General features: G+C 37.7%; 1 protein-coding gene across 4 annotated transcripts in view; it reads left to right on the top strand.

Moving 5' to 3' along the window:
- PTPRO (protein tyrosine phosphatase receptor type O) overlaps positions 1-25,228 on the top strand; it is a 238,821-nt gene that overhangs the window by 107,983 nt on the left and 105,610 nt on the right. For 2 of the 4 annotated variants that reach the window (XM_025995173.2, XM_025995172.2), the window contains exon 2: positions 22,914-23,187. The exons of the other annotated variants lie outside the window; for them this stretch is intronic. In XM_025995173.2, the coding sequence (XP_025850958.1) occupies positions 22,914-23,187 (274 nt within the window). The remainder of the gene's footprint in view (positions 1-22,913; positions 23,188-25,228) is intronic. 4 annotated transcript variants of the gene reach the window in all.

Genomic DNA, 25,228 nt, shown 5'->3' with positions numbered 1-25,228 from the left:
AAGCTAATACTAAATGGAAGTATATCTAAGGATTTCCTCTCACCCTGTTCTAATTTACAATTAATCACATGCCAAACACAAATGGATAATCATGACTTTTCTTTATTTCACAAAAAAAAATTTGGTATCTCCATTTAGGGGAAAAAAAAATGCTTCACTAAAATGAACCAGCTTGAACTGACATGAACAACAAGTTTTGCAAATTTCTGCTTGGTTTCTGCATTATAGGTTTTCTTCAATAAATTAATCCTTATCTCCCAAGGGCAGGCTTTTGACATGCCTGGAACAAAACTCAGCCACATGTCAAAATAGGAGGGACAGAAACAGCTCAACTGAAAACTATCAGCCAAATCCAACTTAGAAGAATTTATTTATCTGGGACAGAGAGCACTTATGAAATTGATATTGGTCAAGTAGAACTTGTAGCATATTAATAAAAATACTAAGCACATAGGTTTTTAAAATAGTGAATCATCTGGCACTCTAATGCCTCATAAATATGGTGTCAGCCTATCTAGAACAATGCATGAGATCAGTACACTTCCTCAGTAGATTATTCTAGTGTTCTTCAACTTGAAAAGGAATAAATTATCCCAAACTTTATCCTTAAACTTTGGGGTTTTGTATTTTAAATTATATAATTTTATGTTACTTGAGGCTTAAAATTTATGAATATGCCCATATCTCTAATTAAAGCCCTCTGGTCAGGGTAAAGGGCATTATAAAGAAAGCAGAATAAAATATAATATAATATATAGATATATATAAAATATATGCTTTATCCATATTATATAACATTCAAAGCAGAATAAATATATGTATATTATATACATATGCTTTATCTATATTATATAACATTCAAAACATTCTATTCTTCTCCCCTGTCCACCAAAGAAATGAGGGGCAAAGAGGTCCCACAAGGTTCTCAAAGCAGCAAGTACTGAAATAGATAAAATAGTGGTAGAATCATTCAGGCCCCTTTGATTTAACTGGGGCCCAAAAGCAAAGTAAGTAAAGACCCCCTCAGGTGCCACCAAGACATCTATATACCAGAAAGCAGTATTGAGGAAGGGAATCCCTGTGTAAACCAAGTTTGGAAAGAGCAGGCTAAGTTGCACTTGCCTTTTTTTTTTTCTCTCTCTCTTTCTTACCACCAAAAAATAGAAATAACAATAACACCCCAGAAAATAACACCCACAAGGATCTCACAGTACTCATGCTTGGCATAATAACCATGTATCATTTGGCTCTGACTTTCCCACGTGCTGACACCCAGGCCCAACCTCCAGTGACTCCTTTGGTATTTGCTTCTTGCAGCCTGTATTCAGCATATGCATCATCAAGTCCCCAGCAGAAGGCTGCACATAAAGCATAAGATTTTAGTTAGAGAACCAGCCTTATGGACTGATGGTTGGTTCTTACCCCACAACTCTTAATGGGAAGTGAAATGGAATAATAACAAATGGCCATGCTTTTCTCTTTGTTAATGGATTTCAGGGGAGAAAGGCAGTAGAAAGTATAAATGTCATAAAAGAATGAACATTCAGATCCAAAATTGTGCTTAAGTAAATAAAAAAAAAAAATCACAGCGGGTTCTTACTGCTCAATTCCAGCCCATTTGCGAAGAATAAAAAGACAAAGCAATGTGAGTGAAAGGCAAGATAGCAAGCTCAGCTGGAATTTGCCACCTTAGCTTTAAATGCTACTACTGAATTTACCATTGGCCTTCCTGCACCTCACTTGACCTCCATCAAGAAAGATGATGACACTTTGGATGAGCAAGACAGCACTGACACAGAATTCACTACAGGAAGAAGATAACACCACCCCTCTCCCTATGACAGAATTACTAAATTTAAAACAGTTAATGAATTCCTTGTGAAATTCCTAAAGGATGCATCCAGCAATTGATTCTTGAATTTGCCACAAACCTATACCTTGTAACTATTATTATCCACAAAGGAAGAATCTAGGAAGCAAAATTTTTGAGAGTTAACTTGCCAGCTACATGAGTGGGTTGCAGCTTATTGTCTTCAAACAAAAAAAGACAATTATAGATGTATTAGATTTCTGGTTCTTTTGAAACTCACAATTCAGTATTTTATGTCAGGTTCATTTCCAAAGGATTATGATTTATAAGAGAGAAATTACAGATTTCATGAAGGTCTTCTCAGGAAATATTTATTTTATTTTGAAATATAATACCAGTTGAGCTGCCTCTTAGAAACAAGTGAAAATTGCTTCTGTCTTCATTGAGATAAAGGAGGATTTCAATTTTCAAAAATTCCAAATTGTGTTCACTCGTGGCAACTGTAACAATAGAGTTACAAATCTGAAGCCACGCTGTAGGAAAATATAGAACTGCTCTGAAACATGATAATTATCTCATTTCTTTAGCCTGTAGCATAGTGTAGTGCCAAATATTTCATGCATATAGACTTTCTCTGCTTGGTCCATCCCAATATAACTTGGTTACAGTGTATGTTAAAAAGGATGCTTTCTAATACTAGGAATGTTCCTTATGGGGTTGTATGTAAAAGGATCTATCCAGGGTCATAGTCTGGTGTATTCAATCTTCCCCTTCTGATTATGCAGAAATGGTGGTAAGGAATAGAGGTTTGGCACCTCCTGGCTGCACTTACAGGCAGACCTTGAACAGTTGGTTCTCATCAAACTTGTTTGAATGGTTTCCTATCAACAATGTTCAAAATCTTAGCCTGGCATTCAAGACTGGTCTTCATTTGCTCTAATCTCACCCTTTGCCTTGTCTCCCATTCTCATGTACCAAATGCTAGCACTGCAAGAAACTTTTGAATTTATCTGAAAAACTCCTGTTCTTCACACTGTCTCAAACTTTCCTCACCATTTTCACCAGCCCAAGGAGCAGACTACATTACTTCTAAGATGCCCTATAATTTGAAATGTAATGACATGATTCAAGGAAGCACTACTTCCTGCTCAAGACCTCCGGCTGAATATAATCTCTCTGGTTGAGCTTCCAGCTCTTACTGTTCATTCACATTTTTTAAAAAATGTATTTTTATTTATTCCTGAGAGAGAGAGAGAGAGAGAGAGAGAGAGAGGCAGAGACACAGGCAGAGAGAGAAGTGAGCCTGATGTGGGACTCAATCCTGAGTCTCCAGGATCAGGCCCTGGGCTGAAGGCAGCGCTAAACCGCTGAGCCACCAGGGCTGCCCCCATTCATATTTTGTGTTACTTACCTATATCCATGCTTATACCCCTATATTCCCTGTGGTATTTGCAAGTTCTCTGAGCAATGCTGCTTTTTTTTTTTTTTTACCTTGTGTCTCCTACAGTCCTGTGACTGTACCTGGCTTTCAGGAGATTGTCTCTAATTATTGAACTGCAGTGAGCACTTAGTAACATCCTTGCCAATAGGGGAGTTTTATATGATGGCTTATTTACTAGCTTTTCCTCTCCTGTGTATTGGAAACCCTCAGCCTGAAGTAGCTCAGGGAAATGGCTGTTTTCTGATGCTAAGTCACTTCCTCTCCTGCCTTTGCTACCTCAGCCTGTCCGCCTGTGTTGACAATGATGATGTGACTTCGCCTTAGAGGAATTTTGCTCTTGCCAAATACAGCAATTATAAGTCTTTCTGTCCATAATTGTTTAATTTAGTTCTTAAAGCCCGAGCTTTCTGCCTCCACCACATGGATTTCATCAAATTTACCTGCTTCTGTTTCTCTAGACCTAAATCTGATTCGCTCTCCATGCATCCCTGGAAACGTACGGGTGCACCACTCTTTTCTGACTCTTTGATAGACCACTGATGTGTGTAAAGGATTACATTGAACTGCCCGATGCACAAGTGCCTTATGAATTTCCCAGACCTAGAAAAAGAAAAAGAATATTCGGTTCCAAGGCTTGAAGATTCCCTCACACGATATTTAAACGTACATTCCTTCAATGCTTTGAACGCCGACTGCGCAACAGTTTCTATGCATATTATCTTGTTAGCCTCTTTGAATAATTCTTTTTTTTTTATTTTTTATTTGTTTATTTATTTATGAGAGTCATACAGAGAGAGAGAGAGAGAGAGGCAGAGACACAGGCAGAGGGAGAAGCAGGCTCCATGCACCGGGAGCCTGACGTGGGATTCGATCCCGGGTCTCCAGGATCGCGCCCTGGGCCAAAGGCAGGCGCCAAACCGCTGCGCCACCCAGGGATCCCTCTTTGAATAATTCTAAACATAAAGTTGACATAAATGGAAGCTTAAGATGTAAAATTGAGTAAAACTCAAGGCTCGAAATCTTTATTGGGTTAATATAGGTCAAGTAACAGGATTTGAACTGAGGCACATAAAGCAGAGCCTACTGCTCCCAGAGTGACACTGAGGGTGTCAAGGAGATTTGTCAGCTATGGTGGCACATGGCTAGTGCTTCTCCTGTTTCAATTAGAGCCTCTGGGACTCATCTGTGTGTCACTCCAGTGGTGGGAATCACCCTTTCCTGAAGGTGGTTTCTCAGTGGAAGATCAGCGAATTGCCTTGTCCACTCAGGGCTCTGTTTCACACTGCAAAGGCCTCCCAGGCAGAGGGACTGACTTTTCAGGTTCTGCTTAACCTAAATGGCTCCTGACCCTGCTCTGATTCACTATTCATGCCTGTTACCAGTGAATAAAAACTGAAAAGTAAGACTTTTCTATACAGAGTGTTTGGTGGACCAGCAACATTAGCACCTCCTGAGAGCTTGTTAGAAATGCAGAATGTTGGGCCCATCCCAGACCACCTGAACTCAAATGCCTTTTAAGTTTGAAAATCCCTACTCTACACAGTGTTATATCCATATCCGATAACAAGTATTGGTAAGGATTTATAAAAAGGAACCCTCTGTGCACTGTTGGTAGGAATGTAAATTGGTACAGCCATTGAGGAAAACAGTATGGAGGTTCCTCAAAAAATTAAAAATAGAAATACCATATGATCCAGTAACTCCACTATTGAGTGTTTGCCCAAGAAAAATGAAAACAGTAATTCAAAAGGATATATGCTTTCCTATGTTTACTGCAGCATTATTTACGATAGCCAAGATACAGAAGCAATCTAAGCATCCATCAATAGACAAACAGATAAGAAAAATGTGGTGCGTATAAATCCATGTATGTGCACACACACACACACAGCAATTCACACAACCATAAAAAGGATGAGATCATGCCATTTGAGACAACGTGAATGGACCTAGAGGATATTATGCTAAGTAAAATAAGTCAGTTCAAGAAAGACAAATATCATATGATTCCACTCACAAGTAGAATCTTAAAAAAAAAACCACACAATTAATAAACAAACAAAAAGCAGAATCAGACTTATAAATACAGAGACCTGATGATTGCCAGATAGGAAAGGGGTGAAGATTTGGACATAATGGGGAGGGGAGATACAGGCCATTAGTTATGGAATGAAAAAGTCACAGGAATAGAAGGCACAGATCAGGAATACAGTCACTGATGCAATAGCAACATAATACGGACAGATGGTAGGTACACTTGTGAACACAGAATTATGTATAAACTTGTCAAATCGCTAAATTGTACACCTGAAATGAGTGTAGCCTTGTGTGTCAACTGTACTCAAAAAAATAAAAAATTGTCTTCCTCTAACCAGCCAGATAGCCTTAGGCAGGCCCCTTCCCACCTCTGAGCCTTGGGCTTCCTTGTCTGTACCAATTATGGATTACAACATAGTCTAAAGCTCCTTCCCACTCTGAACACTTGCAGGCTCTCTAACCCTACTCCCTTACTAGATGTCTCCTCATCCCTCTCATCTGCAAAGCCAAGTCAGTCTTGCTTCAGTGATTACCAGGGCCTTCTAATTGAGCTCCTGCTTTGTGTTACTCTCTGCCAACCCAGGTCCACACCACCACCAGGTCTTCTGTTCTCAAAAGAAAATCTACTTATGGCCAGCTCATGCTTACAACATTTCTGCAGCCCTGATGTAATGTTCAAATACCTGGTCATGACCTTCAAGACCCTTCCTGTTCCTTGAAGGTGCTGTGTTGTCCTCTATCCCTATTTCCAGCCCCTTTTTTCCTGAAATATTCCCCCCACTCCAGCTTCTTTCCCAACTGAATCCTATTTATTGTCTAGGCATCAACTTCACCATCACTAGGTGAGGTGTTCTTGTTTTTGGAGTACATTTTTCTTATCATAATATTTGATGTATCTAACTGTTATTGCTTATTAGAATTAATCCTCCTGAGGTCTGAAACCATCTCTCCTCTTCACAACCATGCTCTTGTAGCTAACACCAAGCAAGCACTGTGAATTATTGTTTGGATTATTCCTATTTGAATTCCTAGTCTTCTACTTCCTAGTTATTGATAAAATAATAATAATAATAATAATAATAATAATAATAATAATAAATTCTAAGTGTTGTTTTAAGGATGAGGCATAATTAATCTAATGCACCTAGAATAAATCCTGGGATATATTAGGCACTTAAAATATGCTAGCTATTACTATTGTTATTCTTTTCTTTCTTTAATTACAGCACTTAGTATGGACTTAATTATAATTACCTGATAACTAAAATCTCTTTCTTACTTTGAATGCTAAAGGGAATAGACAAAGGAGACACATTAATCAACTCCACAAATAGATCAGATTAATGGTATTTTTTATTCCAATGAAATAGAGAATCATACTGTTATGTACTAAATATATAATCATATTTATTATAAATTATGCAGCAATATATTTGGAAAATATTGTATTGAATTATCATAAGCTATGATTAAATTCTTCCAGTAAATGTTCTATGATTTGTTTCCTCAAAGCTTAAGCTAATGGAAAAGGCCTGGGAGAAATTGTCATTTTGAAGAAAACAGATGCTGGATACTTATAACCTAAAAGGAAATCTGGCATGCATCTCTTAATATTCTTAGAAATTACTCATAGGTTCAGCTTTTATTAATTTATAACTCTTCAAAGCTATGAATTGAAAGGGGTCCTAAAGTCCAATCTCCTATCCAATACTTGAATTTCCATGGCACTATCCTAGCCAAGTGGACGGACAGCCTCTGCCTGCGCAATTAGACCATTAAATCTCTATTAGTTCCCATAGCAACATAAGATTTATTAATGGTTCATCTATGAGAATATAGAATATTTTCTCTGCAAATCAGAAACAGATTATAGTGTAGTCACAGGAGCAAAAACAAGGTAGACAGTGGATAAGGAAACAGTTGAGTTATTAATAGAAATGTAGCTGATGTTTTTCTCTGTCAAGTATTAAATAATAACAGGTAGAAGGCACGACCAGCGAAGATACAAATATAAATGTTATTGTGTCACTAGTTTATTTTTGTTCACTGTTTTACTCTTTCCCAATTTGCATATGTTTTTCAGTCCCCCCATTCCTCACTTTTGTTTCCTTAATTGTTCTTCATCTGATTCCTCCTTTCTCTCCTCCTTGCCTATTTCCCTAATACCTCTCTTTGTTTAGCCAAGTATCCTCTTATTTCTAGAATACAAGGATGTATTTTTGGTTTAATAATCCAGAAGCTGAGCTATAGTCATAAATACTAAGACATATTAAGGATAGGCTGGACAGGGATCCCTGGGTGGCGCAGGGGTTTGGCACCTGCCTTTGGCCCAGGGCGCGATCCTGGAGACCCGGGATCGAGTCCCACATCGGGCTCCCGGTGCATGGAGCCTGCTTCTCCCTCTGCCTGTGTCTCTGTCTCTCTCTCTCTCTGTGACTATCATAAATAAATAAAAATTTAAATAAATAAATAAATAAATAAATAAATAAATAAATAAATAAATATTAAAAAAAAAAGAATAGGCTGGACAGAGTAAGAATATGTCATTAAGGTCTCAATTAAATGTAGAGTAGATGGACAGATGAAAGATTTAAGTTTACAAATATCTGTTAAGTTCCAACTAGTAACATACTGTGATAGATAACAAGTGAAATCTGAATGCCTGTCTTTAAGAAGTTAAAATCTAGCAGGAAATTTATATATAGAACTAACCAAACACAGCACAAGCTGACCATGAGAAGCAATACAAAGAGAGGAAAATAAGGAAAGAGGAAAAAAAGGTACAGAGTAAGAGAGAAGGGGAATATTAGTCTGTGGCGGGGGGGAAAAGGGGGATAGAAATAGAGTAATTGGTAAATGGAAAATTAATGTTGATCATAAGTATTATATTTCATATATTTCAAGGTACTTAAGAAAAGTATGTTTCAGAACTTAAAGCATTAATTTAATTTTAAATTAATTTTAATTGATATTAATTTTAAAAATCAGGGGCACCTGGGTGGCTCAAAGGCTTAACCCACCCTCACTTGGGTGGGTTAAGAGTCTGATTCTTGGTTTCAGTTCAAGTCATGATCTTGGGATCATGAGATCAAGCGTCATGTTGGGCTCTGCACTCAGCATTGAACCTGGTTAAGATTCTCTCTCCCTTTCCTTCTGCCCCTCCCCACTTGCATGCTCTCTAAGTAAATAAATAAGTTAATAAAATAAATAAAAATCATATATATTTCACAATCATTGATAAAATACTACATGCTAGGACTTTACTAAATCTTTATTATGAAATTGAATAAAAATTTTGTAAATAAAGATCTTTTGGGGATGCCTGGGTGGCTCAGCAGTTGAGTGTCTGCCTTTGGCTCAGGGCATGATCCTGGAGTTCTGGGATCGAGTCCCACATTGGGCTCCCTGCAGGAAGCCTGCTTCTTCCTCTGCCTATGACTCTGCCACTCTGCCTCTCTCCCTCTTTGTCTTTCATGAATAAATAAATATCTTTTTTAAAAAAGATCTTTTGTTAATGCAAACAGTGAAGATTATTGTAATTTGAACTAAGGTACGTGTGTCAGGCAACCAACAACAGATTCTGCTTTTAAGAACAGAAACCTTAAAATAATAAGCAAAGCTGTGGAAAGAGATTTAAACATTTCTGTAAAGAATCCTATGAAAAATTTTCACCATTGCCATTAGATTCTGTACCATTGAAGTTTTCTAATGGTAAAAACCACTTTTTAAGATCTCAGTGATGCACACATTTCTACTTTTCACCTTTTAAGACACATATTATAGAAGGCAATAAGAAAATGTTTAATGATTAAAAGCCAATTAGCAACAAGTACAGTATGTCAAATAAAAGCAAATAACACTGCATGATTTATATAAATGCCATCCTTGCCCAAAGAATAGAATCCTTTCACTTGATGCAGTAAATTGCATACTGTCTTTTTACAGCTGTTCCAAAAGACAAAGATATTTTTGAGCTTCATTTATAAAACATAAATATCAGATTGTTGTTCTAGCCTTCTTGTAATTCAAAATAGCATCAGTGCTGGCTGAACATATTACTCATGCTGTGGAAAGTAAGAAATGATGACAATTTAAAGCTAACATCCTGAAATGAAGATGAATATGTGAAATGTTCACTTCAAATGGTTTAAGTAGATGTTATGAATACTTAACATGAGTATAGCAGGATCTTGGTAAAAGAGAAGAGCCATTTGAAATCATTTCTACTTCTTACTGCAAAAATAATCTACCTGCTAGTAGATTTGTGTGATCCAATGTACAAGGTGATGTGTCCTAGGAGAGATGTAGATATATTGGGCTGTGGGGTGACAGGAAGAGAGAGATCATTTTTTATGTATGGTTATAAAGGCTTCTCAAAGAAGGTGGCATTTGGCCAACAGACATATGAAAAAATGCACAACATCACTCATCATCAGGGAAATACAAATCAAAACCCCAATGAGATACCACCTCACACAGGTTCAGAATAGCTAAACTTAACAACTCAGGAAACAACAGATGTTAGTGGGGATGCAAACTGGTATAGCCACTCTGGAAAACAATATGGAGGTTCCTCAAGAAGTTAAAAATAGAGCTACCCTATGACCCAGAAATTGCACTACTAGGTATTTATCCAAGGAATACAAACATAGTGATTCGAAGGGGCACCTACACCCCAATGTTTATAGAAGTAATGTCCACAATGACCAAATTATGAAAAGAACCCAAATGTCTATTGATGGGAGAATGGATAAAGAAGATTGTATGTATGATACATATGATATATATATATATATGTGTGTGTGTGTGTATAATGGAATAATATATATATATAATGGAATACTACTTATACTACTCACACACACACACATATATATAATGGAATACTACTCAGCCATCAAAAAGAATGAAATGTCGCAATTTGTAATAACATGGATCAACTAGAGGGTATTTTGCTACATGAAAACCAAATATATTATTTCACTTATATTTGGAATTTAAGAAACAAAACAGATAAAAATAGAGGAAGGGAAGGAAAAATAAGATGAAATCAGAGAGGGAGACAAACCATAAGAGACTCTTAACCATAGGAAACAAACTGAGGGTTGCTGGCGGGGTGGTGGGGTAGCTGGGTGATGGGCATTAAGGAGGGCACTTGAGGTAATGAGTACGGGGTGTAATATGCAGCTGATGAATCACTAAACTCTACCTCTGACACTAAAAAAAAAAGAAGAAGAAAAAGGTGGCATTTGATAGAGATGTCAGCATCAAATAGAACTGGATATTTGAAGTAGGAGAAAGGATATTTCAGGCAAAAAGAATACATAAATAGAATCACAGTAGCAGGAAAGCACCTGGAGCATATGGAGTGGGGAGTTTGACTAGTGTGTGAGGTTCACAGAATTCCTGACAGAGAAATAGTGGCAGATAATTTGGGATAGTAAATCAGGGGATGGACTATGGAAGGGATTGCATGTCAAGCAAAGGAATCTGGTTCTTATTTGATAGTGAATATTAAGCTCAGTGATTCTTTCCCCAAGTTTTTAACACAGAACACTCACACATATCAGAACTGTGCTGTTTGGGGGGCACTTAGAACACACGCAGCTCTGCTGGTAGTTTATAAACATTATCCCGTATAATCACCACAAAAGCATAGTTGCAAGAAGATGAACACCCCCATTTTACAGATGAGAAACTGTTAAAGATTTTATTTATTTATTCAGGAAAGACACAGTGAGAGGCCGAGGCATATGCAGAGGGAGAACCAGGCTCCTCACAGGGAGCCGGACGTGGGACTCGATGCACAAGCCAGGATCATGCCCTGGGCCAAAGGCAGACGCTCAACTGCTGAGCCACCCAGGTGTCCCATAGCTTCACAATTCTGTTAGTCTTCAAAATTTGGTATTTTGAAGAAAAGAGAAAAAAGGAGAAAGTTAGACTGGTGTAGAGTCTATCTTAATAGAACAATAAAAAAATAATATTTCTAGTTGAATTATTTTTGTCACTAGTTCAAGTAACATCAAACCTGAGCTATCATTGTTCCTGAAAAGTACACACTGAGAAATTACATGATTATCAATTTAGGGTTTTATTATCATGTTGAGAGTTCTTATGAAAGTGCAAACTTAACATCCCTTTTATGGTCTGTCTGGTTTCCTGTGATAATCAGAAAGCTTTGCAATGCAGCTAATAAGAGCTTCCTTAACCAGATTCACTAGGTATAATTTCCACTTCTTTTAAACCATCAAAATTAAGCACTAAGTATGTGTAAGGCATAAAATATGGCAAGTTTCTTAACTACATTTTTTTCATTGTATTCTCTTAACTACTTGGTCAAGTAAGCATTCTTTCCCCATTTTATAGATAAACGAAGGGGTTCAGAGAGTTCTGTGTGTAACAGCACTGATATTCATATTCAACTTTATTTGCCCTTAAGTCACTACTCTTCCTGCTACAGCCAAATGCCCTGTAATTCCACATATAATAAAGATGAATAATTAGGGGCGCCTGGGTGGCTCATTTGGCTAAGTGTCTGCCTTCATCCCAGGTCTTGATCCGGGGGTCCTGGGATCACATCTGGAGTTGGGCTTCCTGCTCAGTGGGGAGCCTGCTTCTCCCTCTGCTCCTCCTCTCTGTTGGTGCTCTGTCTCTGGTGCTCTCTTTTTCTCAAATAAATAAATAAAATCTTAAAAAAAAAAAAAAGATGAGTGATTACTTAAAGTGACATTCATGCACCTTGGTTGCAAAAAAATTAAGTAAAGGATAGTTTGAAATGCAGCTCATGGCAGTAACACAGACTTTGGAATCAAAGGAATGTGGATCTAATTCTCTTGCCTACCACTTTAAAGCCATGTGAACTTAGAGGTGTTACTTAATCTTACTGAGGCTCAATTTCTAATCTGGAAAATGCAAATAATAATATCTATTTCAGAGGGTTGGTAAGAAGATTAAGCAAAGTAATGCCTAAAAAGTTCTTAGCACAAAGTAGAATTTTAATAAAAGTAAAGCTCTATTAATAGTAGCAGTTGTATCTCCACACTGTGGTATTTCCTTGATTTCCAGGACCCCAGCTGCCATCTGTGAAACAATCTGCCCCAAATATTTGATGCAGATATCTCTTCTGAATTCTGGATCCATGTATCTTACCACCTACTTGGCATTTGCACTTGGATCTTCCACAGGCATCTCATACTTATTCGATATCAAACTGAACTGAACGAATGATACACATCATCCTTCTGATGCTGCTAATACCTGCAGTCTTTCCTATAGATGATGATGATCATCATGATGATAAGTGTGTATAAAATCAGTACCACAACCAGCCTACAACCAACTCAAATCTTGGGTCACTGAGTTCTAAGGAACATACACTCGAAATTTCTGCTGACGTCACTCTGGTCCTAGCCACCTTCATTTCTCTCCTAGAATATAGTTCGATCACACCTACTTCTGCCTATCCTCACCAAAGAGCTCTCATACTATACCCAGAAGGAGCTTCCTGCACCCTTGAGACTTAAATGAAATTGGCCTCAAATCCCTTAACGTCTCAGATGGAAGTTTAAATTGCTTTGGGATTTTTGTCAATTCAGAGAATGTTTGCATTCTCACTTCCTTTTCCCCCAGGCGCCAAGTTCCACAAATAGCACTTCTGTGGCCTAAAGCAAGGACAAGAAACTCGGCCCCTTTAGCAGGTTTCACAAATGACCCACTTACACAAAGAGTTTGTAGCGAATGCTATTAAAGATTGGAATTTGGGAAGATGGATAAGTGTTTACTATTTAAAACGCTAACTTCAAATGGAACATTAGGCATTTCCAGCTTTAAAATGCTCTTCAACCTCCTCCATCTGGATATTTCCACTGGCTAATTGCCCTTCTCTCTCTGCATCACACCATCTTGCTCGCTCTTCTCTCACTGTTTTTTCTGGCCCCTTCCCTCTTATCTGTCCCTCTTACTTTCTGGAATAAAGCCATTCTTTCTTTGTAACTCGAACGCTAGTTTAGCTGGATTTTTTTTTTTTTATTCTTGTTTTTGTTTGTTTGCCTAGATTCCTCTTCTCACACTGTTAAGAGTGTTTCCTACTATCCCAAGTGGTTCATTATCAAGCACTTTTCTTTTTTTCCCCCTTTTTTTAAATTTAAATTCAGTCAACATATAGTACACCATTAGTTTCAGATATAGTGTTCAGTAATTTATCAGTTGCGTATAATACCCAATGCTGATGGGGTAATTGGGTGATGGCCATTAAGGAGGGTACATGATGTGATGAGCTCTAGGTAATAAGCACTTTTCCATTAAAAGTTCCTCCAATAGGATTTCAAGAGGCAACAATTAAGATAAGATTTTACTTATATTACAAATGCAAATCTGATCATTTCATGTCCCCAATAATCCATAAGTGGCTTCCCATTGCCTTTAGCATAAAGCTCAATTTTTTTGGAAGGACCAGCAAAGAATCCCATGATCTAGTCTCCAGTATTGACCATTTTGATGTTATTCCGGTTTCTCAAATACAAATTGTGCTTTCTCCAGCACCCATGTCTTATATACATTATTCCTCAGAGATCCTCTTCTTTCTCCAGCTCCTCATCATGCTAAGTCTAACTGTACTTACATGTATAGACTCTTACTTCCTCCAGGATAGATCCTCCTGCTGAGGTCTTCTTAACAATGCCTCTTCCACTTGTAATTATTTCATTATTTAAAGTGGTGTAGTTGGACAGCCCAGGTGGTTCAGCGATTTAGCGCCACCTTCAGCCCAGGACATGATCCTGGAGACCCGGGATCGAGTTCCACATCCCTGCATGGAGCCTGCTTCTCCTTCTGCCTGTGTCTCTGCCTCTCTCTTTCTCTCTCTCTCTCTCTCTCTCTCTCTCTGTGTGTGTGTGTGTGTATCCCATGAATAAATAAAATTTTAAAAAAATCTTTAAAAAAATCTTAAAAAAATAAAGTGGTGATTTCCTCTCTCTTGCTGTAAACTCCAAAGACCATCAGAACAGTGACCAAATTTCTTTTCTCAACTTTATATCCCTTAGCACTAAGCATCCAGTAAGCACATAATTTTTTTTAATTACATGAAGGTAAACATTGAACAAAGTTTGTATGTAAAGTATTGCACTTCATCTCCCTTAATTTCTGGGCTTTAATTTATCTGGCAGAGAGAAATAGGTCTTCTAGGAAAACCATAAAATCTCAGTGATGATGGAGGGCATAAGAAATTATGTGTATTGGGACACTTGGGTGGCTCAGCAATTAAGTGTCTGCCTTCAGCTCAGGTACATGGTCTGGGGTCCCAGGATCAAGTCCCATATCAGGCTCCCTGCATGGAACCTGCTTCTCTCTCTGCCTGTATCTCTGCCTCTCTCTTTCTGTGTCTCTCATGAATAAATAAATAAAGTCTTTTTTTTTAAAAGAAACTATGTGTATTGAAGGTCTGGTAGTTCTGTTGCTGAGGATGTTAACAACTCAAGGGAGTTAAAGGTCAATGCTTACAAAAGGTCATGAGGGTCACACCTAAATATGCTGTGAACTACATGTTTGGTAACTAGACTGCCCTCTCTGTTAGCTATCATCAGGATTTAATTAACTGGTGTCACAGTTGGAGAGATACTCCATGCCTGTAGGGAAATTTGAACTCATCCATTCTAAAATAAATGATTAGCACCATCATCTTCCACATTATCTTTCAGTAAATTATCTTTCAGTTACATTTTCCTAAGCATCTTTCTGAGGTAAAACTATTTTAAAACTATAAATACTGGAAGGGACAGAAAACAGATTTGGGGAATAAAAAATTCAAGCAAAACTGTATTTGTGAGTGCTTGATATTATGAAAATAACACTTATTTCACAGACAAAATTAACCTTCCAGGAACCCCCATTTTTCATAACACATTAAGCCAGAAGAATGTTGTGTATTTTTAGAAGTGGCCTGATCGTTGAACTGTTGAAAACAAATGTATTTTGTGGCTTCCTGGATTATGGACCCACCTCCTCCTGAGTCAATCATCAGCCAGGGACAGCTTCCAGGTCTCTAAACTACTCAGCACAGTAGGTCCTGGAAACTGTTCCCATGGTAACCCTCAGTCAAATAGGGCAGCTCAGGCTGTCATACACAAGCATAATAGAAAAAGGAATACTGGTTGCTCTTGTTCATGATGCCACATAAAGGGGTAATACTAATCAGTATTAGTAAATAGACTGGACAAAATAGACTGAGAGACAGGATAGCTACTGAACCATATGTGAATCATGGTGTTAGTGTCCTAACAAGATAGGACTTCGAAAATCTACATGTCCCAAAGAAAATCACTGTGGAAACATAGTCCATAAATTTTGTAGTAGCAATCAGTTATTGTGTTCGGAGAATCTATTACATATCAGGCACTGGGTTAAGTAATGTACACAGCCTCATTATAATCCCCTCAAAAACCTAGTCATTTTAGTGTTTCCATAATTTATCTGGTGCAACAAAATTTGTTTGTAAAGTATTGCCCTTCATCTCCCTTGAAGAATCAAAATGAGAGTATCACTTAAGTAAGATTTGCACCCAGATTTGCCTGTCTCCAGAACTTCCTTCTTTTCTTTCTTCTTTCTTTCTTTCTTTCTTTCTTTCTTTCTTTCTTTCTTTCTTTTGAGAAAGCAAGAGCAAAGGGTGGGCAGAGGGAGAAGGGGAGAAAGGAGCTCAATCAGACTCCCTGCTGAGCATGGGCTCCCCAGTTTGAGGACATTGGGATCACCACCTGAGCTGAAACCAAGAGTCGGATGCTCAAACAACTGAGCCACCCACGAGCCCCAGAGTTTTTTTCTATCTCAGAATTACCTTTTTTAGTGATACCACCCTTTTGGAGTATCTATCAATCATAACCTAGAGGAGTAAGTCATGGTTCATGCTGGAGGAGTTCACCACCAACTAAATACAGATATGAAAAGTAGCATGAGAGACTCCGCAGATAGCAGCATAGTAGAGTCATAAAGTTTGCAGTTAAATAATTGCCTTCAGTGCCAGTTCCTCCACATCATCATAGAGTAGCCTTGAGAAACCCATTTAATTTCTTTGTACCTCAGTGTTTTCATCCATGAAGTGAGATAATAACTTAATGGGATGTTTTGAGGATCAAATGAGAAAATGGGTTTGAAGGTGCTTTGTAAAATATAAAATATGATATATGGCTATTATTATTTTCCTAAATAGCACTTGGAATTTTGGCACATCTCTTCAGCAAACTTCAATACGTTTCTCTCTACTTAAAAATGCCAGGTTAATTTTTTTTTCTTAAGCATGTTTTGTTTAATCTTCAGAATTAAGAGTTCTGCAGAGCTTCTACTGCAAGTCTGCATTAGAAATCAGGAAATAGTGCAGCCCAGGTGGCTCAGTGGTCTAGCACTGCCTTCAGCCCAGGGCCTGATCCTGGAGACCCAGGATCGAGTCCCACATAGGGCACCCTGCATAGAGCCTGCTTCTCCCTCTACCTGTGTCTCTGCCTCTCTCTCTCTCTCTCTCTCTCTCTCTCTGTGTGTGTGTGTGTGTGTGTGTATGTCTCATGAATAAATAAATAAAATCTTTAAAAAAAAGAAATCAGGAAATAATTTCTGCATTAATATATATAATCAAATACCATTAACACATAGACACACACACACACACACTGTAACTTGATAAGGAAATGCCATCTGCATTTATTTTAAATGAATGTATAGTGGGTAAGAGACTTTAGTTATCATTTCTGCATTCTATCTGGGAAGAGCAAAGAGTTTGATCAGAAGGTGAAGGTCCAAAGATAAGGTGTTTGACCAAAGAAACGGCAGTGCGACAAATTCAAGTGCTATAATCTGGCAGCCTCTGGGCTGAGACTGGACTGCAAATGTGTTTTCTTTGGCCAGAGTACTTTTATTTTGTTACAATTGTGTTTTTTAATTATGGTTTTAGGTAATGTATGCATCCTCCCATTTGCTAACGATTTCATCAATCAATCCTATTATACTAGACCACTTACTTCTCACATGTGTATGACCTGCCTGACATGCAAGTTTGGACTCCTTTACCAAAAAGAGACAAAAGAGAAGATGACTCTGTATTATGAAATTATAAAAACAGAAGTAAATGTATCTAGGCATGTAAAACATGGAAAGTTGACCTGTTATGAATGTGGACCCAGGCATGGAGAAAGACACTACATGCTCTACCTGAAATGATACATTGAAGACACACATCAAGAGGTATTACACAGTAGAGTATAACTACATTCATTCAGCAAGCATGTATCAACAGCTTGCTGGATGAGCTTCAAAGCAGTGTCTGGCAGCACTTAATAAGCATTATGGAAGTTGGTGTCCTTTACTGTGATAGCATCCTCCTTGTTATCCTCATTTTTACTATTATTGGTCAGACACAATGTTAGGAAGGACAAAGGCACATAATACCAGTGTCCCTCTTTCCTCCTAAGTAGAGTGGCCCCCGCAGTGTCCCACACAGTCCCTGATATATGCTGGCTGTTCAAGATATAGCTGACAATTGCATACATCATGGGAAATGAGGGGAAGTCCATCCCTAGCCCCCAAGATCAACATCCAAATTCTATTCTGACATTTTCTGAAAGAGAGCTGTGAATAATTCTGAGAAAGTGTCAGGAGAAGCTCTGCCCTGTCCAGACAGCTCTGGGAACTTGATCTTCCTGAAGGAACTGAAATGAAAAAGAAAAAGATCATACTGAAAAAGTTTTCCTGCCGCTGGACAGGAGGCTAAGTGGATGAATTACATAGTGTCTGCAGAGAAATATGGCCATAAGTGCTATATAAGCACGAGACACCATTGATAGTACTATTTAAAAGAATTGAGCATCCCATTATTTCTTATGTGGTAACCTTAGCACAGCAGAATTTTCTAATTGTTCCTTCTAAAATGCCCTCTAATAAGTCTAATCATTGATTGGGTTGCCTGCTGGAGCATTAATAATGGTCTAAATGCATGTCACACAAGCAGATTTGGTGTAGCCACCATTTGCTTAGACTTTTATCGGGTCTTACCTGAGTGGTTGCAATGGCCTTCTTATAGTCTACTGGCCTTAGGTGGGCCAAGTCAGGAAATTCCTAACTATACAGGTCCATGTTCCTAATTATATTGGTATTTGTAAACTGTGATATAATTATGTCACTTTTCTGCATTAAAATAGATCATGATTTCTTTTGGCCTAAGGAATACCCCAGTTCACATCTTGGACTGGGCTGTCAACCATCCTCCCTGGAAGTCCTACCATGATCTAACCACTCCTGAGGACGGTGGGGTCTTCTCCCATTTCTCCAGATGGCTCTCTGACTTTTGTTCTCCTGGGAAACTCCTGAGCATCTTTCAGGCATCACTTCTACCTTGAAACTTTCCCTCATACCCATTGCAGAAGCGTAATTACTTGCTTTCTTCTCTAAACATCGAAAACACTGAACAATTCTCTGGTATTGACCAGAATCTTTGTCAATTTTGGAAGTCCAGCTTACCCGACTTAAACTATAAACTGGGATTTATTCACTCAGGTCATCAGACTCCACAGGGGCTGGGCCTTAGGATGACAGGACGAGGACCTCAGACTGTATCAGGGATTCTCCCTCAAGCAACTGTCTTCATGGGGCAGAAATTATAGACACTGACTTCTCCAGATTTGCATCCATAAATAGTTGGAACCAGAGGAGAAAAAGTTCCTTCCCACTAATTCCAGTATAAAATTTTAGACAAAGCATTCTAGTAGGCTGGCTCAATCCTCAGGAGCATCCCTATGGCTGTCTCCATGAAGGGAGAATGGGGCACTATGATTCACCCAGACTGAGCCAAGGTACCTCCTGCTCTGATCTGGGAGCAGCACACTACCATTAGCAACTCCCATGGGAGTCCTTATTAGCTTGATGGTGGGAAAGAAGCAGTGCTCCAAAACAAGAAGATATAATCAAAGAAGGGTCCCAGATAGGCAGAAAAAAACAGCATCAAACAGACAGCTTTTCAAAGTCTCTAACTAGTAACACTCACATAGTATCTTAATGATGCATTTGGGTGAGTTTCTCTGAATAGAGTCTGAGCTCCAGGGGTTCAAGTCCCCTGTCTTACTCAGATCCTATCACCAATATCCAGCAAGATACCTGACACAAAGTTGGCGCTCAGCTAATGTTTGTTTGTTACTGAGTTGATAAAATGGGTAGCTCTCCAATGTGAATATAACATCAAGTGACCATGAACACAGAATTCCTTAGAGTTGTGAAGTTAGTTCAACGAATGCTTCTAGAACATATATAGTTGACAGGTCATTGAGGGATTGAAAACTTCACTAAAACATAAGAACCTTTGAAATACAACTAATATTTATTGGGTTCATCCTATTAGCATTTTTATTAAAGCCATTTAATTCTTACCCAAATCCCATGAGTTATAGGAATCACCCCTGTTTTAGAAATTAAGCAGATGAAGTTAAGAGATCCTTAAGTTTTTCCACATTGTCAGATAATAGGCCGCAGCAAAGGAATAGAAGCTCAGGCCCTCTGATTCTAAGTCTGTTGCTGTGCTCTTAAGCAGATTATTTAACCTCTCTAAGTAAACTGGGGAGAAAGACACCTATTTCTAAAAATTGTTGTAAGGAAAAAAGAAAAAAAAACATTTAAAATGCCAAGTGCAAAGCCTGGTCTAGATTAGGGGATCAATAGATAACAGTTGCTGTGTTTGTCAGAGATGCTGGAAGACTGCCTACGATGTCAGACTGGAACAGATCTGAGGCCATTTCTCTTTGTCCCACATTCCAGGGACTCGTCCTGCATTTTTCTCCTCTTTAGTGCTGCCCACTCTGTCTTCGTCCAGTAGCTTCTATCCCATAGGACTGGCCATAGGGTAGGCTCCCGGGCTCTCTGTTCCTTGCTAAAGCCAAGCACCCATGCCCCCTTTGCTGCCTTAAGCAGCTTACCTCTAGTTCAGGAAAGAGAAATACCAGGAGACATAAGGATCTGTGGATCCTAGACCTTGTTCTGACATCAATTAGCTTGTGTGACATTTGCACCGCTGCTCTTTCAAGTGTGAAATGAGGGTGTTGAAGCGGAGAAATTTTTATATTAAATTTTAGTATGCAAAGGAAATTTCAGTAAAAATATTTTCATAGCAGAGTCAAGCAATACTATTAGCCAGATTCAAAAAAAAAAAATAAGTCTTAAATATTTCTCTATCCACCAAATAAATCAAGGCTGACCTTGCCAAAGTTTATCCATTTCTCTAACTTTTAACTCTTCCTACTTGCTGTACATCTCAGCAGGGATTACATACCTGCAGCATACATTCAGAATTTTCTCCTGACTGTAGATTCCAGGAAAAGCTGAAGCACAGAGGACAGAAAAGAAATAGCATGATGACATTTCTTTAGGCTCACTGCCTAGACTCACTTGGCCTGCTGCCTTATTCTCATTAGTCCCACTGACTGAATCTGATTAGCCTACCCTGATTTATTTTTGGCGACTGGGGAGCACATGGGCCAATGCTTATTTTCATGGCTGATACGATCATCCCTAAAGCTGTCGTTAGATTTTGGAAGTTTAGTCCCTCTCCCTGGAAGACTGCGCTGTCTAAGAAGCATCATGACCCATTAGATATATATTTCTTAAACACTTTGGAAAATTGAGTCTATGTATCCCACTTTTCATCATCACAAAATTTTGTTGTTTGCTACTAAAACATAGAGCAAAAAGTTCTTAATTAATTCTGAACCTAATGTTTGTAAACTTACTGTTTTCTAAGATAGTGAATCAGTTTCTGTAACCAATAATGAATACAAGCCAGAGTTGATGTTATTGGATATCGGAGGCTTGGTTTAGCCTTATGATTCCACCTGGATCCCTGGCAATATGAGCGGGTCACATTTTTTGTATGTTTGTTTTGTTTTCCAAAAGTACACAGTTTTAGAAACCTACCCCCATGTGTCCGACGATGAGATATAATGTGGATAGAAGGATATTTTAAAAGTCAATTCTTACAGACTGATCTGTATTATAGAGATCTGCTCAGGACTATCCAGATCACAGAGCACCTTACATATGCCAGAAGTGGTCCTGGAGCTAGAGATGCAGCTAGAAATAAGATACAGTCCCTCCTCCTAAAGAACTTAGGGTCTAGTATGGTTAGAATATCATGAACACAATTAAGTCTACTAAATGTTAACAGAATTAAATTTCTGTTAAAGGCCAGATATTCTACAAATACTAGGACCTGTAAAAACTAGATTTCTAAAACAATAAGAAAAAAATCAGTACATTTTTAGGAACATGTTAGCCTCCTTTAGGATACTAATATGTACTGTATTTGGCTACTGACAATATTTGAGCTATCATCAGGTTAATTCTAAGAGGCAAATGTCCACATCAGCAATTCTTTCATTCACTTAACAGAGACTTACCAGTTGTGTACTGTGTGTCAGACTCAGTGTAAGGAAAACAAGTCAAGAGGGAAAGACAAACAGACATGTGGAATAATGGAGCTCAGTTTGGGGACTCATGTAAGTTCAATGGTTAAGAATGCAAACTAGATGTGTGATCTCGGGTGAGTGACTCAATCCTTTTGAGCCCCAGTTTTCTTAACTACAAACTGACTTTGAAAAAAAAAAAAACATATCCTATCAGGTCATTTTGAGTATTAAATGAGATGACTGTATTCATAGGCTACCTAGCTTTGTATCTGGATCCTGGCAAGTACTAAAGAAGTTTTAGCCATTGTTCTGTCCCACTTTCACAGAAGAGAAATCTGAGGCTCAGAGCAGTGAAATAATTTCCCTGGACCCCACATACCCAGAAGATGAATTAAAAACAAAGCAGCAATGATACAAAATATATGAGTCTTGTGTGAAACAAGAGAGCAGAAGGACTATTCTGCTTGTACAGTATGGGGAAGAGTCAGAAAGGAATATTTAAACCACAAAAATGATTTTTCAGATACCATCTATAAACATTTATCTAGACACTTAGAGGAGTTTTCATTCCTCTAGCCGCTGCCTTTTCCAAAGATGGCAGTGATCCTCAGTCTGGTTCTCTCTTCAAAGAGCATGTTAGCCTCTCTTATTAAGGATTGGCTAACCTTTAATAAAAATGACTATCTCAGGATTCTCAGTCCTGACTTTTTTTTTTTTTTTTTTTCAGAACTAACAGGTGAAAAGTGAGAGAGGAAATAACCGCCTTGACATTCTTCTAGAATTCTCCTAGGACTCCCACCGCATTACTCCTTCCAAAGTAAAATAGAGTGTTCCATCCATATAGTTTCTCCAGCATAGCTGAAACCAAGAACTTCTCTGGAAGTTAGGAGCCAAAATGATTTTCATTCATTCATTCTTTATTCATTTCCACAGTGCTTATTTTGTTTTGGTTACATAATACAATCCATGAACCCAGTGCAGCTTTTCAATGGAGAAGAACCAAAAGTAATAGCTTGCTTGAGAAGGTCATAAGGTCATAAGGGGGTTGATCTTTCTCTTTCTGCTTTTCCTTGAACACTAAAATACCCATGTGATGCTTATCACAAGCATTAGTTTTGGAAAAATTAGCTTAGCATAATTTTATTGCTAATTATCTCAATTTGACCCTCATTTCCTTTTTTTCTCTTTTCTTAAACAGAATGCCACAACATTCCATGTAACTGTTCAAGATGATAATAGCATCGTTGTCTCTTTAGAAGCTTCAGATGTCATGAGCCCATCATCTGTGTATGTTGTGAAGATAACTGGGGAATCAAAAAATTACTTCTTCGAATTTGAGGAATTCAACAGCACTTTGCCTCCTCCTGTTACCTTTAAGGCTAATTATCATGGCCTTTATTACATAATCACTCTGGTAGTGGTAAATGGAAATGTGGTTACCAAGCCATCCAGATCAATCACTGTGTTAACAAGTAAGAATCGTTTGTAATATTGTCCTCTGTGTCTCTTTTTTGGGTATATTCTCATGGGTCTCTCACTGAAAGTCAGCCCAGAATGGCAATATCAGTCACCTTAAAGTCGATTGGCATAAATTCAAAATTCTGCTTTATGTTGAGAACACAGTGTCTTGCCAGCATTTGATAATGTTTAACTGTTACCTGTTGTTAAAGGAAAAATCTGCTTTAAACCAAAAAAAAAAGTAAACTTCAGTGAGATAGTATATTTTCCTACTGAATATTAATTTTAGATTCATGATTGGACCATGTAGTTTTTTGCTATATAACTTAATAGTATTATCATAACTAAGCTATTTTTTTTCCAGAGCCCATACTCTCTTATTAAGCAATTTGGGTTTTGAGACAGTGAATTTATTCAAATTTAGCCTGCTCAAAATTAATTGTGCATTTTTAGCTAAGTGAAAATAAAAGATATTAGTTATCAGTTTCTATTCTTGACCTCACCCGCCAAATAACCATGGCTTCCACTGCCCAAGAAAAAATACCAAGAAAAAAACAAATCATTGGCATTTTAACCTTCAGTAGTTGATATCTTAAAGTATTGATGCTGATATTAGGAATTTTTAGGAGTAATTTTAACTATAGGTGATTTTCACTTTTCTCTCTGGGACTTTAATACCTAATCTCAAAGTAAGATATGCAACTCTACCGCATATGTTGAAGTATGTGTTAGAATAAAAACTATTATCTATAAGATGGTAGAGTTTACCACTGAAGCAATTTAATGGCTCAGTGAAGTTCTTTTTGTTTATTGTTCTTCAGTGTAAATTTGCCAGTGGCTGCGATTTTCTAAATACCAGTTATATGCAATCATTTTCACCACAATTAAGGAAAAGGACAATGATATTGTTCTCTTGGGATAAAAGGAAAGAGAAACATCAAGAAGCAAGAACTGAGAATCAAGCTGGAAGACATGTTTTTAGTATGTCTGTCAAAAATTAATTAAAGTTTCCTTTGGCAGAGTCCCAGAATCAGTATCAAATCCTAAAAATTAGGAATGGAATGACAAACCCAAGACCTTCAAGGTTTACAGATATAATGAACAAATCTAGGACCTAGTAGAATTAAAGGAAGAACCTGCCTGTTCTAAAACACTGTTTTAAACAAGTCGCAGAGAAAGGTGAATTGGGAGTTAATAGGTCCAAGGTAGCAGATCTAGGTGTTTGATGGCTGTAATATAATTCCTTTAAATTAGAAGCTCTGCCTTAACTCATCTTCATAATCTTATAAGTACCTAGCATGAACTTTACAGTTAATAAGCAATCAATAAATATTAATTCAATTCAGTTGAGCAAGTAATAGGATAAAGAGCTGGGCAAAAAAGACTAAGGCACAAAGCAAAATAAAAGTATAGTTACTATTGCTGAACTAACATTCATTAGCATGCACTCAGCCACTTCAGATCAGAAAAGCTCTAGCAGTCAGCCCTTTAGCTAATGGTTCATAAAGACATTTGGTAAGTAAGTAAATGATAAGTAAATGATAAGTACGTACAGTATAAGAGATTTCCATAATATCTCATTGATATTTTACTGTGAGCAATGAGTTGCATTCAAAATGTGTTTTATTTTCTTTTGCGATTTCTTTTTCGACATATGGTCCGGGAGGTGTGTTGTTGAGTATCCAAAATTTTGCAGTTTTTTCAGAGATCTTTTTATTAATTTCTAGATAAATGCTGTTGTGATCAAAGAACATATTTCATGTTATTTCAATTACTTTAAATTTGTTGTGATTTATTGTATGGCCCCAAATATGGTCTGTCTTGGTGTGTATTCTGTGGGCACTTGTTGGGTGAGGTTTTGATAAATGTCAATTAGGTCAAGTTGGCTGTTCAAGTCTTCTCTACCCTTACTAATTTTCTGTCTACTTGTTCTAATAGTGACAGATAGTGATATGTGAAAGTCTCCAACTATATCTATAGATTTGTTTATTTCTCCTTATACTTAGTTTATGCTTTACATATTTTGAACTTTACATGAAGCTTAAAGCTTTACAT

The sequence above is a fragment of the Vulpes vulpes genome, chromosome 8 (assembly GCF_048418805.1).
Source record: "Vulpes vulpes isolate BD-2025 chromosome 8, VulVul3, whole genome shotgun sequence".
Lineage (NCBI taxonomy): Eukaryota > Metazoa > Chordata > Mammalia > Carnivora > Canidae > Vulpes > Vulpes vulpes.
Note: the sequence above shows the minus strand (reverse complement) of the source record. Positions and strands in the feature narration are given on the sequence as shown.